This window comes from Saccostrea cucullata, unplaced genomic scaffold, assembly GCF_032062105.1.
Source record: "Saccostrea cucullata isolate Sc308-1 unplaced genomic scaffold, CSIRO_AGI_Scuc_v1 ctg520, whole genome shotgun sequence".
Taxonomy (NCBI): domain Eukaryota; kingdom Metazoa; phylum Mollusca; class Bivalvia; order Ostreida; family Ostreidae; genus Saccostrea; species Saccostrea cuccullata.
The window spans coordinates 157,501-176,952 of NW_026930967.1; the positions used below are offsets into that span (position 1 = coordinate 157,501).

General features: G+C 34.8%; 2 protein-coding genes across 2 annotated transcripts in view; both read left to right on the forward strand.

Moving 5' to 3' along the window:
- The window catches only part of LOC134230748 (uncharacterized), a 23,054-nt gene extending 13,923 nt beyond the window's left edge, over nt 1–9,131 (forward strand). Inside the window, exons 2-3 of the mRNA XM_062712587.1 lie at nt 2,323–2,485; nt 8,826–9,131. Of these exons, the coding sequence (XP_062568571.1) occupies nt 2,332–2,485; nt 8,826–9,034 (363 nt within the window). The 5' untranslated portion in view covers nt 2,323–2,331 and the 3' untranslated portion in view covers nt 9,035–9,131. The remainder of the gene's footprint in view (nt 1–2,322; nt 2,486–8,825) is intronic.
- On the forward strand, nt 5,255–7,842 carry LOC134230745 (uncharacterized). Its single transcript, XM_062712585.1, has 4 exons — nt 5,255–5,492; nt 5,842–6,145; nt 6,267–6,400; nt 6,518–7,842. The coding sequence occupies exons 1-4, from the start codon at nt 5,272–5,274 to the stop codon at nt 7,110–7,112; spliced, it is 1,254 nt and encodes a 417-aa protein (XP_062568569.1). The 5' UTR covers nt 5,255–5,271; the 3' UTR covers nt 7,113–7,842.
- Nucleotides 9,132–19,452: the final 10,321 nt, after the last annotated feature.

Sequence of the window (19,452 nt, forward strand, 5' to 3'; positions counted from 1 at the left end):
ATTTAATATCTACACTACCCAAGGATGCTTCCACATAGTTTCAGCTTTCCTGGCCCAGTGGTTCTTGAGAAGATTTTTTAGTGACCCCAACCTATTTTTGTCTTTTCTTGATTATCTCCCCTTGTAAGGGGACTTGGCCCTTCATTTTAACAATTTGAACTCCCCTTTACCCAAGGATGCTTTGTACCAAGTTTGGTTAAAATTGGCCCATTGGTTCTTGAGAAAAAGTCGAAAATGAGAAAAGTTTACAGACGGGCGGACAGACGGACGGACGGACGACAGACAAAACGTGATCAGAAAAGCTCACTTGAGCCTTTGGCTCAGGTGAGCTAAAAAAGTCTGGCCCTCGCATTTGTAGTACTGTATTCATGGAAATTTTTGCCCTCATTTTATTTTCACCACTATTGCCCTTCTCATAAGTGGGTGAAATTTGAGAACATAGTGTAATTTCTTAAACAGAACTGTGAATGGGCAAATTTACAATGGGGCAAAATTATAAGAAAGTGTAAAATGCCAAAAATAACCCTGTATACAGTATTCATCCTACCTTTCTTTAATGTAACCTAGCTTTTAGAAAAATTATATATATAATTTTGCTATACAGTAAAACTAATTCAGACACTACTTGTTCTCCAAAAAATTGATCAGATGAGACAACAATCTGGAGTAAACAACACACTGCACAATTAAATCTATGGAATGAGACTTAAGAACCCTCTCTACACAGCACACGTACTAAAGAGTTCTGATTCTATGGTATTTTTTGCATTTAGAGTGATCTGCCTTTAGATCTCAATTCTAAAAATTAGAAATTCATAGTATATTACAAAATTTGTAATCAGTTGAAGTATTCTTAACATTTTAAAAGGCCAAGATAATTAATTGAACATATTATTTACATGTATTTTCTCTATGGAAGTAAACAACAGTGATTTCTATTCAATGATACTGTGTTGTGTTTGATTATTTTTCCTGGCCCAGTGGCTCTTGAGAAGATTTTTAAAGATTTGTTCTATATATTATTTCTATGTAAAATTTGGATTCCCTATTGTGGCCCCACCCTACCCCCGGGGGTCATAATTTTAACAATTTAATATCTACACTACCCAAGGATGCTTCCACATAGTTTCAGCTTTCCTGGCCCAGTGGTTCTTGAGAAGATTTTTTAGTGACCCCAACCTATTTTTGTCTTTTCTTGATTATCTCCCCTTGTAAGGGGACTTGGCCCTTCATTTTAACAATTTGAACTCCCCTTTACCCAAGGATGCTTTGTACCAAGTTTGGTTAAAATTGGCCCATTGGTTCTTGAGAAAAAGTCGAAAATGAGAAAAGTTTACAGACGGGCGGACAGACGGACGGACGGACGACAGACAAAACGTGATCAGAAAAGCTCACTTGAGCCTTTGGCTCAGTTGAGCTAAAAAAGTCTGGCCCTCGCATTTGTAGTACTGTATTCATGGAAATTTTTGCCCTCATTTTATTTTCACCACTATTGCCCTTCTCATAAGTGGGTGAAATTTGAGAACATAGTGTAATTTCTTAAACAGAACTGTGAATGGGCAAATTTACAATGGGGCAAAATTATAAGAAAGTGTAAAATGCCAAAAATAACCCTGTATACAGTATTCATCCTACCTTTCTTTAATGTAACCTAGCTTTTAGAAAAATTATATATATAATTTTGCTATACAGTAAAACTAATTCAGACACTACTTGTTCTCCAAAAAATTGATCAGATGAGACAACAATCTGGAGTAAACAACACACTGCACAATTAAATCTATGGAATGAGACTTAAGAACCCTCTCTACACAGCACACGTACTAAAGAGTTCTGATTCTATGGTATTTTTTGCATTTAGAGTGATCTGCCTTTAGATCTCAATTCTAAAAATTAGAAATTCATAGTATATTACAAAATTTGTAATCAGTTGAAGTATTCTTAACATTTTAAAAGGCCAAGATAATTAATTGAACATATTATTTACATGTATTTTCTCTATGGAAGTAAACAACAGTGATTTCTATTCAATGATACTGTGTTGTGTTTGATTATTTTTCCTGGGGGTAAATACCACACACCATATAGTGAAAATCATATAAAGAAGCTCAATATCAACACCTTTATAGAATATATTTTTCTCAGTGTCCAAAAACATTTTGTACTGGTGTAGAAAGGGTCCTTAATTAAAGTTCCCATCATGTTAGACAAGATTCCATATATAACATCTGAATTGGACAAGTTTCACTATATAACAAAACTATATATGTAGTATTACTGTATGAGTACACAACTAATTCAAAATTGCATATTGTTGCTAAGGTGAAGGAAATGGACAATGAATGGAGGCTATGCCTAGAGAAAACAGACTCTCTGATGTCCATAACAAATGAAGGATTGGCATCGGAGCAAGTTCAAAATTGGACTGTTCAGGCAATACAGGCACAAAACAGTAACACCAAAAGAAAACAGACATCAAATTTTTGTAAGTATTCTTTTTGCAAACGCTGAATGCTTGTCAAACTAGAGGTATTGTGAGCAATGAGCTCACTAAATGATACCCCCGCCTCCCATATGGTTAAAATGGCAAAGTCCATGTTTTACTGTGGCCGGGAAACCCAAAATATGTGTGGGATCAAAAGGTAAAATAAGATGTGCACAATGGCAATATGTAATAAAGATTCTGTGAATGTTTCATTTAATTTCACTTAGTGGTATAAGAGGAGTTGCGGATAAGAGATGGGTACCCCAAAGCGTAACAGACAGATGGACGGGCTGACATAACGATTACTATATACCCTCCCGCTTTTCAAGTGGGGGGTATAATGAGATAGTCCATAACCATCATACATGTACCATCAAACAACATTAACCGGAACTTGATCAGACCAATATGAAACTTTGTCTTTGAGGTATCCGACCAAGTACTTGAGGTATAAGGGATAAACTACCTGAAGAATAATTAGTTGGGACTTCCAATTCACTTCCACCTATCCCTGGTATTCAAGATATCAGTGTTTGGTATACCAAAATTCAACTGTATTTGCTCATAAGGGAACTTAAATAGATAAAGAATCACTCCCTCTAAATGGAACTAATAAGGTACATTGTATTGAAAAGTAAATTGTATAAAAAATGATAAGCAAAGAACCAAGTACGTTAGTTATAGTCCCTAGGCCCTGTAAAATACATAAAAAATAAAGCTTGCCTCTCCCAAGTATTAATTTATATTTATAAAGTGTAAGATCCGAAGTCTTTGTATATGTAAACATTTCGGCGGATCCAAGCCTCTTATGCTGCTATGTAATATCCGAACCTTTGAAGTATCCCGGAAAACGAGCGTTTTTCTCCACTTTTCACATGGTTTTTGGGAAAATTCGATGTGGCCACAAGCATCGGCCACGAAAATATTTTAGCTAGAAATTCATGAACATAAAAGGAGTCGATTTAAACAGGTTTCATTCTGGCCGTGGGCTGTGGCCACAGTGAATTTTGGAATTTTCTAATGTTCAGTCGTCTGTTTTACCATGTTTCTGTGACGTATTTTTCATCACCGGTGACGTACAGTCCCCAGTCTGCAGTACCTGCAGTGTAAATCTACATTCGATCGGCGCTGTGTAGAAGTATTTAGAGAAAAATGTAGCATCTAAAGGTACGTAAACTTTGTAGAGAAGTTAAATGATACATATATAATAATTAATATCCTCTACATTCTTAAACATTTGATAAACACTGTACATTACGAGTATGATCCATTGGTTTGTTTTCACTGAAGGCGGCTGTCGTTTGCATACGAAACATGGACAAAGGTCGCTTATAAACACCAAAACTGAGAAAGTGTATAAAGAAAACGAAATGATTGAAGTGTACAAATCAATTTAGATTATATTATGTCATTTTAGAGGTTAAATTTAGCTCCTACACCAATCGTTTAAAAATAGAGCGTTTCATTATTTACATTGACAACGTACAGTTACTTGCAAAAGTATATTACGCGTTGTTCATTGTTCGTTTAAATAATCTATAGGCATTTTTTTTAAAAGACCTACAATTCAATGGATTTTTACACTTATATTTTACATATCATGTTGAAGATTATTTGTTACTTTTCTTTTTGACAAAAAATAGTTTTAAATGCTTTAGGAGTTAGAATTGTTTTAAAATAAATAACATTGGACATTGCAATTAGTTTTCAAAGTATATAAATTTTATGATTGATTCATTTTTTTATGATGAGGATGGATATTTTGATTGAAAAGTAGCCAATTTTTTTTTTCTCTCGCTTTCTATCTTTCAAAGTAAAGAAGAAATCCGTTTAATAACTATATAACATAAAGTTCCTCATAGATGATTTTATAATTAGAACTTATTTTCTATATAATATTTTAGTGAAATATTTTAATGTTCTACATGTACCTGTCTTGAGATTGCAGGTAAAAAAAAAAAAATGAATTTTAAAAACAGAGATGGCTGTGTTTTGGTTTGTATTTGAGTCCCCTTTTGACCCCAACCCCTTTAGATCTGTACGTGCTGGGGCCTTTTTTCCTTTAGCAGGGGTACAGAGTATCAGTTACATGATGTTTTTTTTTTTGAATTAATGAACGTTTTGTTCTATGAAGAAAAAAATTAATACTATAGTGATCTGTTCCTTAGAGTACTTCCCTCAGATCAAATGGTTGATGACATGAAAATTATTTAAAGTAAACATGGTCAATAATTATGCACATGTAATTTATTTTAGGAAAAATGCCAGGTTGTGGACCAAAATTTTATCCTTGCATACTTTGCAAAAAAAGGACAAAGCCTAGTGAAAGACGGCCTGTGAATAAAAGCACAAGAAAGATTCTAAGAAAATATTTTATGACTGAGTGCAAAGATGGTGTATTATGCAGAAAATGTAGAAACAAATGCGATACATTAAAAGGTAGGGCTGTGCATTATTACAGGTACATGTATATCAGTATATTGCGGTATTAATATTACCCACCATAATAATATATCACGATATGAAAGCTAGATACCGGTATCTCATGATATTTATAAAAATATATATATGTTTAAGAAACATCCTTCATTGTAGAAACTGCTGGAATAATACTTGTAACTTCCCCAGGCCTTTCAAATATAGTTAAATGAATACCTCGTCAGCTTTCGAAGAGAGCTAGAGAGAAAAGAGAGAGAGGAAGCTTATCATTTAAAAGGAAATATTATATTGCAGCGCTACATGTAAGAAAATAATTTTTATTTTAGATTAGAAGAGCTGTATCCACTATGAGACAAGCAGTTAGCATCTACTTTGTCCCAAATCACCTTGGTTTCAATCATATCAGCAGGGATACTGTTATCCATGACCATACCAGACCCCTTGCCAAAGAACTGTTCTCTCCCACCCTCAACCAGGCCATATTAGTGCTGGATGGAACATATATATATGTTCAAAAGAGTTCACAGTTTTCCTTTCAAAGGCGGTCATACAGTTTGCAAAAACAAAGGTGAGAAATATCATATATATAATTAAAAATAATTCTTTAATTTAGATGGAATATATACCAAATGTCTTGCATTGTTTGTCAGATTGTAGTCTGCAAAAACTCTGTATAACCTTGCCCATAATCTTTGATTGGTTTAAGTTAGGACTTTTGTATTTCAACAAATGAATTAATGCAACTTACTTGAATTTTATCATGGTACAATTTTGCAAATTAGTTTTCATGGAAAGAAAACATTAATGTAGCTATTCAAAATTTGTTTAAAATGTCATGAAAGTTATATTTGTAAAATTAAAATTTTTTAAGCTATGAATTCATTATTATTGAATATTGAATGATTATTTATAAACAGGCATCTACTGAAACCAATGATGATTGTCACAACCACAGGTTACATCGTAGCTGCCATTGGACCATATTTAGCTGACGGAAAGAATTCTGATGCAAACATTTTAAAACACATCATTGGTACAGACACTCAAGAAATTAAGACTTGGCTCCAGGAGGATGATATCATGATAGTTGATAGGGGTTTTAGGGATTCTGCAGGTGTGTTAGAAAATCTGGGAATTCATATGGAGATGCCTTCTTTTTTACAAAAAGGCCAGAGGCAACACTCCACAGAGGATGCCAATAGCTCTCGTATGATCACAAAGGTATTTGTCTGCATGTATTATGCACCCAGTAAATGAATTATGATTGATTACAGACATGTGAATAAGAAATGCATGAATGTATCCGTATATCAACAGAGATTATGAATTTTTCCTATAACAGATACGATGGGTGGTAGAATCGGTGAATGCCAGAATTAAGACGTGGCGGTACTTGGCAAGACAACTCCCTAATTCCCAGATCCCATATGTTGGTGACTATGTGCGAATTATAAGTGCAATCTGCAACAAATACAGGTACATTTCATTGGTAAAATTCAAAAACTTTGCAACTGCCTGAACAAGTTTTTAATTTCTATTATGAAAAATTCAATTTAAAAAACATTGTAATTATTCTGAAAAAAATTGTTTTAGGCCCCCTCTAAGCAGTGGAAAAGAGAATGATTTCCAAATTGCAACGAAGATGCGGTACCTCTCTACCCAGACAAATCGACTGCAGGCAGAAGTAGAGTCAGAAAATCTAGTGAAGAAGCGATATCATTGGAGGAAGATTGATGATGAGGAGAACACCATTACTGACTTTCCAAAGTATACAGAGGAAGAAATTCGGGAATTGACTCTTGGTGTGTATCAAATTAAATTGGCAAAATTTTACACCCAGGAACATGTGAACCAGGATGGATTTGAGATATGGGTTGATCAATTCAAACCAGGCCTCCTTGCTGCCAAGATCCAAAGTAGACATATCTCAAGCAAATGCTATCTGTGCTGGATTAAGTTTGAGGATGGTGTCGTGACCTCTTGGTATTGCCGTTGTAAGTCGGGAGCGCGAGTAGTTGGAACCTGTGCACACATTGCCAGTGTTATTTGGTACTTGTCTTTTGCTAGATACTCTGATGTGATCAACCTTGAATTAGGCAAGAACTGGCTAGACAATGTATGTGATGCAGCGCACATTCCAGAGATAGTTGACGAAAGCGACAGTGAAACCGAAGCCACTGAGGAATAAAGACAAGAAAGCGTTAACTTATTGATTGTATATTTTAAAATTATGGTTATTCATTTAGATTGACAGGTGATTATTGGAACTTTTTCTTGTGTCCCTTGCCCTTTTCAAAATGTATAAAAAAGTTAATAATTTCATATATAGTTCTTTAAACAGTGTGAGTGTTATGTCCAGTGTGGTTATAGGCATGTAATCTCCTTTTTCCAGATATTTTTGTTTATATTTTTCATATAGTTTGTTAAATATGTAATTATTTTAAATCTTCAGAGCTAAAAAATACATAGACATAGCAAATTGTTTCTGTATTTGAAGTTTTTATAGTTGAACTCACACTTGTTTTATATTTAAAATGATGATTTTTATGTACAGCTACAATTTGAACAGTTTTACACTTTTCAATCTTTAATATATAAAACAAGAAAAGCAAGTCATCTTATACCTTACAGAGTTTTAGAAGATCTTATTCTCAAAAGAAATAAAATGGTATTTTTATGTGAATTTATGTTAGTTGTTTTGCATAGCTTTGCAAGTTTCCTGTTTATGAGTTAGAAAAATGTTTCAATTTTTTTTTGTCAGTGGTGCACATTCAAAGATCCATTTAACGTGCAAAGTCATCATAAGCCAAAAGAAAGTCCTCAATTGACATTAGTATCATTATATCCTACACATAAAATTTCTTTATCTTTAATTTTGCTGCACATTGTTATCTTTAAAACAAATATTACCGAATACTGTTTTTTGGATAGTTTTTTGCTTTGTACCATATTTTAAACTTAAGTGCAAAAAGGTCAAAATAAATGCTGAAGAAAGAGATATTTCTTTATTTATCTTTTTAGATCCTTTAAAAACTACTTTTAAGGATCTTTTAACAATCATAATCTACGATGTTAAACATTACTGAAAAAAATGTCATGACTTGAGGAGAAAAAAAGAGTCACAGCAAATTATGCAAAAAATTGACAGCAATTATGATATTCAGATATATACAGAGATATTGGAAGCCGTTTGTTTTATATTCTTTTTTAAATTTGCACAATATATTTGTAAAGGTAAATATACAATGCCATTTGAACAGTTAAATATTAAATCTTTTACCTACAAAATACATTGAAACATAAAACTTGTTATTAAAATGTTCTTAATTGATGGTAAATATGACGTCACAGTGCTCAAATCTGTGAAATGCAATAAAATACACCCCATCTTCTGAGGGTCATTTCAACATAACTATAAAAGATAGATGAAAATTGTTTATATATTTATGAAGTGTACATCCTGAAGTCATATTTATATAATTATTTTCAATTTTCAAAGAAAGGCCGATTTTTCTTACTAACATACTTGGCTCTTTACTTCCAGGTTTGACCAAAATAAGGATACAGGGAAGCACAGTTGAACTTTGTTATCTCAAATATAAATACATGCATCTTGAATACATGTACTATGAACATGTCAAAGAAAGTTGGAAGTTTTCATTGTGTTTTAAACCCCATACCTCAAATAATGAGGTTTGACTGTATGCTCCTACTTAAAGTGAAGAGTAAAAACAGGTCATTTTAGCTAGATGATTGATCTTAAGAGCTTTTCTTTATTAATGCTTTTTAGTCCAGTGCTTTAAGGACATTCAATATCCAATGAATTTTTTCCTGTTAACATCATATTAAAGATCGATGTATTGGTTGTATTTACTTAACAGTAAACATATGCTTTTTGTAGATTCCTCTTCATTCAGGAAGAAGAGTCAAGTTGCAGTTAAGGAATCTAGAGTTGTGTCATTTGTACCAGGTTACAGACTCATACTCCACAGACATCATACTAAACACACAGTCCCAGCACAGCAGAGCGGAGTTCATACAAATACTGAACAGGATACCTGTATGGACTCATTAATAGATTTGTATAAAGTGAAGGACGGTCCAAGATGAAATTTTAAAAATTAAATCATATTAAGCTTGTTGATCTTTTCCAGCAAGTTTGGGAAATGTTTTCAAGAATTTATCACTTATAAATCATACTTTTATATGTTGCATAAATAATTTGTTATGTCTCTTTATATTGACAAGTTCATTTTTTCATAACTTAGTTCAATGAAAATTAATTGTGAAGCTTTGCTATTTGGCACTTCCATAATCTCTTGTAATACCATTCTGTTTCAAGTGATGAAGACAAGCTTATATGCTATACCCCTGATCTGGTGTTCTAGATGTATTGGAGCAGGTTCATTCCCAAGTAACTTACTAAGAGATAAACTTGGACAAAAGTTGCTTGGAAGATGCATGCATCTAGGATGTATACTAACCAAGTAGCATCATCTGTGCAGGTTTGCTCAGGGTATGGATGATTATAAGTTACTGTAAAATCACATATTTTTGAGGGGTCAAATTTTCGTGGTTTGAGGAAAATATATTGGTTCATGGGGATTTGATTTCGTGGTAGAAGAATTGTTCAGTGGAAAAATTGCATTTTGTGGTGGACATAAATTCATGGGTTTAATTATACCTTGAAAACAATGAAAATTAAACCCCCACAAAAATTAATGACTTCACAGTACTTGGGAATGTACCTGCCCCTAAATTCTTAAATGGGTTTTCATTTGGTAAAAGGTAGGTCAGATCAATTAGAATCTGAAAACATGACAGTGTTTATCATTAGATGCATCATCCAATTCCATGCAAGTTTGGTCTAGGTTTGGATTACAATTACTTCAAAATGTACCTGCTCCTATAACTTTGAACTTGGTCACTCATCTGGAAAATGTACCAGTAGGTCAGATCAAAAATTTGCAGCATATCTGGTAGTGTCATCCGTAGTTCCATGCATTTTTGAAACCAGGTATGGATTATAGTTCTTTGGTTATAGATATGTTCCTAAACCTTTAACCAGAAGCTGATGCTAACTTTGATTCTGACAATATGGCACTATCCTCTTGACTTCTTTAAAGTGAGCTAAAATTTCTGTAGCCCAGATTTATATAATCACATGTTGCACTTCACATCCTTTTAAAATTTACATTAATCTAATAAAATAAAGCTTGGGCAATGATTTTTTTGTGCCCAAATAATGAAGATTCGGGAGTATATGATTTTTTGCCCTGTCCGTCTGTCTGTTTGTCTGCAAAAACTTTTACCTTGCTCTTAGCTTTTGAGTGGGTGGGGCTACAGCTTTCATATTTCACAGGACTAGTGTATACCTTTTGACAAGACCTTTCTTTGGGGACCTCTTGACCGTGGAAGTTTGACCAACTTTATAAAAAAATATCACACTTTAACTTTGGTCATAACTTTTGAACAGTTGGAACTAGTGTTTTCATACTTCAAATGTGTATTCATTGAGATAAGATCTTTCAGTGGGTTTAAATATTTGTTACCTTGACCTAAGAGTTTGACCCACTTTTTAAAACCTTTAATCTTGGCGACAACTTATAACAGCTAGAACAAAGGCTTCCATATTAAACAGGTGTATTCCTAGTGAAAAGACCTTCCTTTGGGTACAACTATTTTTACCTTGACCTTTGGAGTTTGCCTTGCACTTCAGAAACTTCAACCCTTGCCATAAGCTGCCATGTAGGGGCATCAGTGTTTCGCAAATACTGTAGATCACTTAATTTTCACGACACCTTATTTTCGCGAGATAGTCTTTGACTCCTTTTTAGCGAGACAAAATTTTCACGAATTATGGTCATTGCTCTATATAATCTTAAGGAAATATATTATACGCGAGAATGAAATTTTCGCGAGCATTACGCGAAAAAAAAATTCTCGCAAATAAAAAGTGATTTACAGTACATGTACATCTTGTGTATTAAGTAGTATACTAGCTTGATTTTTTTGCCATTATAATAGAAGATTCAGGTGGGGGGGGTGTCATGATTTGAACAATTTAGAATCTACACTACTCCAGGATGCTTCCACATAAGTTTCAGCTTTAAATTCTGGCCCAGTGGTTCTTGAGAAGAAGATTTTTAAAGTTTTACATATATGTATTTCAATGTAAAACTTTGATTTCCTATTGTGGCCCCACCCTTCAGACTTGAAGATTTTTTAAGTTTTACAACATTGATTTCCTATTGTGGCCCCACCCTACCCTGGGGGTCATGATTTAAACAATTTAGAATCTACACTACCCCCAGGATGCTTCCACATAAGTTTTAGATTTTCTGGCCCATTGCTTCTTGAAAAGAGGCTTTTTTAATGACCCCACCCTATTTTTGTATTTTCTTGATTATCTCCCCTTATGAAGGGACTTGGGCCTTGATTCTCACAATTTAAACTCCCCCTTACCCAAGGATGCTTTGTACCAAGTTTGGTTAAAATTGGCGCAGTGGTTCTTGAGAAGAAGTTGAAAATGTGAAAAGTTTACAGACGGACGGACAACAGACAAAATGTGATCAGAAAAGCTCACTTGAGCCTTCAGCACAGGTGAGCTAAAAAGGCTTGATCGTGAAAATTAATCGTCGCAAACTTGTTTTACACCAGTAAATCATGAAATAAAGTCGTTGCAAATAACAGGTGGTTTACAGTATATAGAATTATGTATCTTAGTGAAGTCTACTTTTGTGCCAAGTTACATTGAAATCAGACCAAAACTGTAGGAGGAGTAGCATTTTAAAAGTATTTCACAGAAATTTCTATTTTGAGTAACCACGGCAACACCATTCATCGAAATGAAAAACCGATAAAATTATGTATCTTTGTGTAGTCAACTTGTGTGCCAAGTTATATTGAAATCAGACCAAAACTGTAGGAGGAGAGCATTTTTGAAAGTTGTTTACAGACAGACAGACAGTTGGATGGGCGACAGACGCATTACTATTGCATAAGCTCTTCTGGTCTTTGACCAGTATATCTAACAAGAGGCCCAGGGGCCACATCACTCACCTGATCAATTGGCTAGGAAAAAGCACATATCAGATCAGAACTGAAAGTTTACTGGAGGGGGGGGCTTGAATTTTAACCCGCCAGGGGGTCATGATTTGAACAAACTAGAATCTACACTACCTGAGGATGATTCCCTATACATATCACTAAGCATGGTTTTGAAGTACTTGAAAAGAAGATTTTAAAAGGTTTCCCTATATATTCCTATGTAAAACTTTTATCAGCCAGTTGGCCCCACCCTACCCCCAGGGGGTCATGATTTGAACAAATTTGAATCTAGACTACCTGTGGATGATTCCACAGGAGTTTCCTCTTTCCTGTCTCAATGGTTCTTGAGAAGAAAATTTTTCCTATATATTCCTATGTAAAACTTTAATCGGCCATTTTGACCCCATCCTACCCCCGGGGTCATGATTTGAACAAACTTGAATCTACACTACCTGAGGATGATTCCACATGAGTTTCATCTTTCCTGGCCCAGTGGTTCTTGAGAAGAAAATTTTTAAAGATTTTTTTCTATATATTCCTATGTAAAACTTTGATCGGCCATTTTGGCCCACCCTACCCCCGGGGGTCATGATTTGATAAACTTGAATCTAAACTACCTGAGGATGATTCCACATGAGTTTCATCTTTCCTGGCCCAGTGGTTCTTGAGAAGAAGATTTTTAAAGATTTTTCCTATATATTCCTATATAAATTTTGATTGGCCATTTTGGCCCCACCCTACCCCCGGGGGTCATGATTTGATAAACTTGAATCTAAACTACATGAGGATGATTCCACATGAGTTTCATCTTTCCTATCCCAGTGGTTCTTGAGAAGAAGATTTTTAAAGATTTTTCCTATTTATTCCTATGTAAAAATTTGATCGGCCATTTTGGCCCCACCCTACCCCTGGGGGTCATGATTTGAACAAACTTGAATCTACACTACCTGAGGATGATTCCACATGAGTTTCATCTTTCCTGGCCCAGTGGTTCTTGAGAAGAAGATTTTTTAAAAATGCCCTTATTTTTTCTCTAATTCATGATTATCTCCCCTTGGAAAAGGGCTTGGCCCTTCATTTGAACAAACTTGAATCCCCTTTACTCCAGGATACTTTGTAGCAAGTTTGGTTGAAATTGGCCCAGTGGTTCTTGAGAAGAAGATGAAAATGTGAAAAGTTTACAACAACAACGACGAAGACGACAGACAACGGACAAATTGTGATCAGAAAAGCTCACTTGAGCCTTTGGCTCAGGTGAGCTAAAAATTCCAGGGTATATACCTGCTCCCTTTTTGGATACATATAGCGATTACGTAAAATCAAATACAGTACGTTACCAGCCCCTGTGCTCTGGTAGTGTACATAAACAATTGAATCTTCAATGCAAAGTTGGTTAGTTAGTGTAGGGCTTATAGTCACTTAATTTAAAATGAACCTACTCCAAATACTTCACCCAGATGCTCATCCAGAAAGTGTTTGTCAATTCAGCATCCAAAGCACAGGGGTCGGTAACATACTGTATCTGAATTTACGTAATCAGTATATCTATGTATACAAAATGTTCTAAAGTACACTGTATCTGTATGATGAAATGGGAACTCTTAAAAATGGCATGCAAATTACATGTGGTCTATATCCTCTATAAAAAAACAACAGCACAAAAATCAAAAATTTTGCCTATATCCACTTTGAAAATTGTTGCATATCCTCTACCAAAATATGGAAGGAAAATCATGAATGTTCCATACCCTAAGTCAATTGGTAAAGTTTAAGGCTGACTAGACTTAATTAAGGTAAAGAAATTATGCACTGAACAAAGAATTAGAGCATATAATTAAACAGAGAGGCTATTTTTGACCCTTGACCTATAAACTTCATTCAAGGGCACTGTACATCCATTGACTAGTGGCACTTCTCGAGTGAAGTATGATCCACATTAGACCTAGGGGAGAAGAGATATGCTACAGACAAGGATTTTTCATATAATTCTGCAATATGGCCTATAACCTTAGAGTTACATGGTTCAAGATCAATGCACACTCTTTACCCAGAGACACCCTCTGGGTGTAATATGAGCCAGAATGGACCAAGGAGAGAGAAGCTATGCCCCCAACAAGAAATCTTTGACAGACGGATGAACAGACGGACAGACTGATCACTACAGTATTCAGTTACAATTGTCATATACATATACATTGTAATACCAAAACTTCTCCTCTGCTTTTTTTAAGGGCTTGGAACCTTCTGCTTGAAAAAACACACATATGTTAATGTTAATTCAAGCAGGCAGCATTAAAAGTTTTGTGCTTTTTTTGTTTTATTCCTTTTACATTCAAATCTTTTTTTTTATTTGTTTCTTTTCTCTTTTTTGGGTTTTTTTTTCTTCTATTTTTTTTCTTTTCGTCTTTTTTATGTCTTTTTTTCTTTTATTTTTGGTTTGACTTGTTTTCATTTCTTTTAAAATACTTTTTGCACAAAACTTTCCATTAAAATCAAACATTGACAAACAAATCACAAATCACTACTTTACAAAAATATTTAATCACCATCTAAAATTTTACAAATCACATGCAGTTTTGCATTTTTAAATCCCGGTTTTACATTTTCAAATGCAAATCATAATTTCACATCCAAATCTACTTAATAATTTCCAAAGGAAGATCCCATTTCTATCTGTTTTCTTTGATAACTCTGAGAATGTTGGTTGAATTGATTTTTTGATCATTCTACGGGAATGTAAATTTCCCCAAACGACCTTGTCAGAAGTTTAGGAGGCCTAATATGCATATACATGTATTTACATTTGAAAATATCTTTCTAATAGATGATCGAACCTATTGATGAGAAAAATCATGTTCAATTCTGTGTGAACTTTATTTGGGGATCAGAGATCATAGCGTGACGGAATCGCTTGGTGAGGTGATATCTTGCTTACATATATTTTGTCTGTTTTCGGAACGACCAAGTTGAAAGTGATGACAAGAGGCCCATGGGCCACATCGCTCACCTGAGCACCAAGGGTAGGACTAGTATAAAATGGCTTTTTATTGTAAAGTTTAAATCCAAAAGTAGTCCCATGACCAATCATGGATTTGCTATTTTTTAGAAAATGATTGAGAAGAAGATTTTTAAAGAATTTTCCTAAGTAAATATATTTCTATGTAAAACTTTGGTCGGCCATTTTGGCCCCGCCCTACCCCCGGGGGTCATGATTTGAACAAACTTGAATCTACACTACCTGAACATGCTTCCATATAAATATGATGAATAATGGCTTTGTCATTCTTGAGAAGAAGATTTTTAAAGAATTTTCCTATATATTTCTATGTAAAACATTGGTCGGCCATTTTGGCCCCGCCCTACCCCCGGGGGTCATGATTTGAACAAACTTGAATCTACACTACCTGAGGATGCTTCCATATAAATATGATCAATTATGGCTTTGTTATTCTTGAGAAGAAGATTTTTAAAGAATTTTCCTATATATTTCTATGTAAAACCTTGGTCGGCCATTTTGGCCCCGCTCTACCCCGGGGGTCATGATTTGAACAAACTTGAATCTACACTACCTGAGGATGCTTCCATATATATATATGATGAATTATGGCTTTGTCATTCTTGAGAAGAAGATTTTTAAAGAATTTTCCTATATATTTCTATGTAAAACTTTGGTCGGCCATTTTGGCCCCGCTCTACCCCCGGGGGTCATGATTTGAACAAAATTGAATCTACACTACCTGAACATGCTTCCATATATATATGATGAATTATGGCTTTGTCATTCTTGAGAAGAAGATTTTTAAAGAATTTTCCTATATATTTCTATGTAAAACATTGGTCGGCCATTTTGGCCCCGCTCTACCCCGGGGGTCATGATTTGAACAAACTTGAACTGAGGATGCTTCCATATATATATGATGAATTATGGCTTTGTCATATTCTTGAGAAGAAGATTTTTAAAGAATTTTCCTATATATTTCTATGTAAAACTTTGGTCGGCCATTTTGGCCCCGCCATACCCCCGGGGCTCATGATTTGAACAAATTTGAATCTACACTACCTGAGCATGCTTCCATATATATATATTATGATGAATTATGGCTTTGTCATTCTTGAGAAGAAGATTTTTAAAGAATTTTCCTATATATTTCTATGTAAAACTTTGGTCGGCCATTTTGGCCCCGCCCTTACCCGGGGGGTCATGATTTGAACAAATTTGAATCTACACTACATGAGCATGCTCCCATATAAATATGATGAATTATGGCTTTGTCATTCTTGAGAAGATTTTTAAAGAATTTTCCTATATATTTCTATGTAAAACATTGGTCGGCCATTTTGGCCCCGCCCTACCCCCGGGGGTCATGATTTGAACAAACTTGAATCTACACTACCTGAGCATGTTTCCAAATAAATATGATGAATTATGGCTTTGTTATTCTTGAGAAGAAGATTTTTAAAGAATTTTCCTATATATTTCTATGTAAAACTTTGGTCGGCCATTTTGGCCCCGCCCTTACCCGGAGGGTCATGATTTGAACAAACTTGAATGTACACTACATGAGCTTGCTCCCATATAAATATGACGAATTATGGCTTTGTCATTCTTGAGAAGAAGATTTTTAAAGAATTTTCCTATATATTTCTATGTAAAACTTTAGTCGGCCATTTTGGCCCCGCCCTACCCCCGGGGGTCATGATTTGAACAAACTTGAATCTACACTACCTGAGGATGTTTCCCCATAAGTTTCATCTTTCCTGGCACAGTGAGAAGAAGATTTTTAAAATATACCACTAAATTTTCATTAATTCCCAATTATCTCCCCTTGAATAAGGGCGTGGCCCTTCATTTGAACAAACTTTAATCCCCTTTACCCAAGGATACTTTTGGCAAGTTTGGTTGAAATTGGCCCAGCGGTTCTTGAGAAGAAGTTGAAAATGTGAAAAGTTTACAGACAGACAGACAGACAGACGGACAGAGGGACGCCGGACAAAATGTGATCAGAAAAGCTCACTTGAGCCTTCGGCTCAGGAGCAAAAAAGGGTAAAATAATTGACACATATACAGTGTAGATATTTTCATTCAACAGATGTTCAAAAGATCTTCCTTTGGTGTGAAGAAGCTGGTACGTGATCAAATCCACTGAGAAGCCCTTCCAGCTTCACAGGATTTGATCACGTGACCAACTAAAAGTTCATTTCCCAGAGAACTTTTTAACATTGTTGCTTATTTCTTAAGTAAATGCCATGCATCTGTCCTTGTGCCGGATGCTATTACTACGGAGACCTACATGTATATGAACGCATGTAAATCTCGAGTGTCTCTCTTCATACTTGATGTCAGTTGGCAGGGAGTATTGAAATTAACATGGGAGCTAGACCTAGTGTAATTTAAATCTATTAATCTACATTTTAAAATCTTTATTCATAATTTTATTTTACTATGAATTCAAAATGTAAGGAATCACTGTCTGGTTGGTAGAGAATAGAGGACATCAACGGTAGTTGGAAACATGGTATAATTTTTGTATAACATATGTATTTAATATAAAATATGAAGCCTGCTTTTTTTAAGTACACGTACAGACTATTCAAAATGTTCAATATTATTGAGCGCCCTTGCGAACTTAGCCTGAGACCAAAAGGTGCCCAGTATCCGTCTGCTTCCACGTGGAGGCATCGCATAGGACTTGTTGTGGAGAGGCTATGTACTGGCAGGGGAAGACATTCCCTTTTCGCATTGCTGCTAGCCAGCGGTGATGGCTGAAAGTGAGAGGTGACAAGCACACAGACACTAACACCAACACACTAGACGCGTCACACAACATTAAGCAGACTGTTAGTAGTTTTAGTAGTTAGAATGGGTGAACTTAACGCCCTATTTTGGATCTTTTTGCGACTCCTCTACCAAGCTGTAGATGAAGTGAATCCAAGATATTGTTAAGAGCAATGGAAAAATCTACATATAAAAATATACTTGCTTATATTAGTTGGACCATTATTCGTACAAAAACAATGCCCTGTTGCCATGTATCAAAATTGTAGCAACTTTACATATGTGACATCTTCTGGAATTTGACAGGTAGCCAGAGTGGTTTTTAGGTCACATAATCAATATTCATAAGTGGCGGGGCTATTGATCCAAAAAATTGAATATGTATTTAGCATATTACAATGACGTCAATAAGAAATTATTTCAAAAATGTGATAAAACGCAAAATTTAAACAATATTAATTTGTTAAATTCTGAAAACAGCAACCAAATATGCTCAAAGATATGATTTAGATCAAGGTCAGGTTGAAGAATACATTAAAACTCGGTTATAATGAAGTCACAGGGACCTATGAAATTACTTCGGTATATCCGTAATTCATTACATCCGTATAAGGAATTCATTAAATTTTATAGATGGGGATCCAATATAACTTCGCTATATCCACGAACAATATCTGTGTTCGTACTAAATGAGTTTTACTGTACAGTGTAACTTTTTTCACGAGTACACTCCCAGGTGGACATCACATAATGAATTGTAATATTTAACAGGTCAATCGAAGTCAAATTAAGGTTAAACGCAATCATAGCAATGGATGTGAGAAGTTTGTTTTGAACATGTTTTTTGTTAAATTAAGCCAACAAATATGTGTATGTTTTCAGACAATGAAAAATGTGTGACCCTGATTATATCTATTGATATTCAAGAAATCTTCAGGCACCATTCCTTCCATATTTATTTAGTTAATCTTGAAAAGAGCATTTTAAATTCATATCTGTACCATAAATAAACGGTTAAGATATCGGGGGTTTAAATGATGGAAAAAAATAAACATTTTATAAAACTTAAATTTACTGAATTTTTTCTGGACAGTTAAGTCCACCCATTCTTTGTTAGGATGATTGGTTAGAAGTTATTTAATTAGTTCTTATTCCACCACCTCCCTCGATGAACTGCCAGTCACCTGTAAGTCCGCCATTTCCAACGATGAAGTCCCGGCAAAGAGAGAACACTGAGAAGATTAGACAAATATAAAAAACAAAAAAAAAAAATTAAAAATATGCCAAGAGTGGGGGAAGGGATGGAAATGCAAGTACTTCATTGGAGTATCAAAATAATAATGAAATGATCTTACCTTGGCTTTTTCTTAATGACTAAGAAATACCTCCATTCCTTTGTTTTTGGCATGCAGTTCGAATCCAATATGCCCAGCTGCCTCTGAGTCCTTTTTCCATCATCTCCAATGATTTAGTGCCGCTGCCATTTCAGGGATGGGGTGAAAGGGGTAATGGATATTGAGTGCTTTATTTTCTGTCAAAGAAATAAAGTAATAATCAGGTCAAATGAAGTAAAAACCAGAAGTCTCTGTCAAGACTGTAGCTCTACTGGTTTGTACTTATAACAAAGGATGAGAAAAATAGCCATTGCCATCAGACCAAAACTGTTGAAGGGGTAGAGTTTTAAAGGAATTTCACAGACATT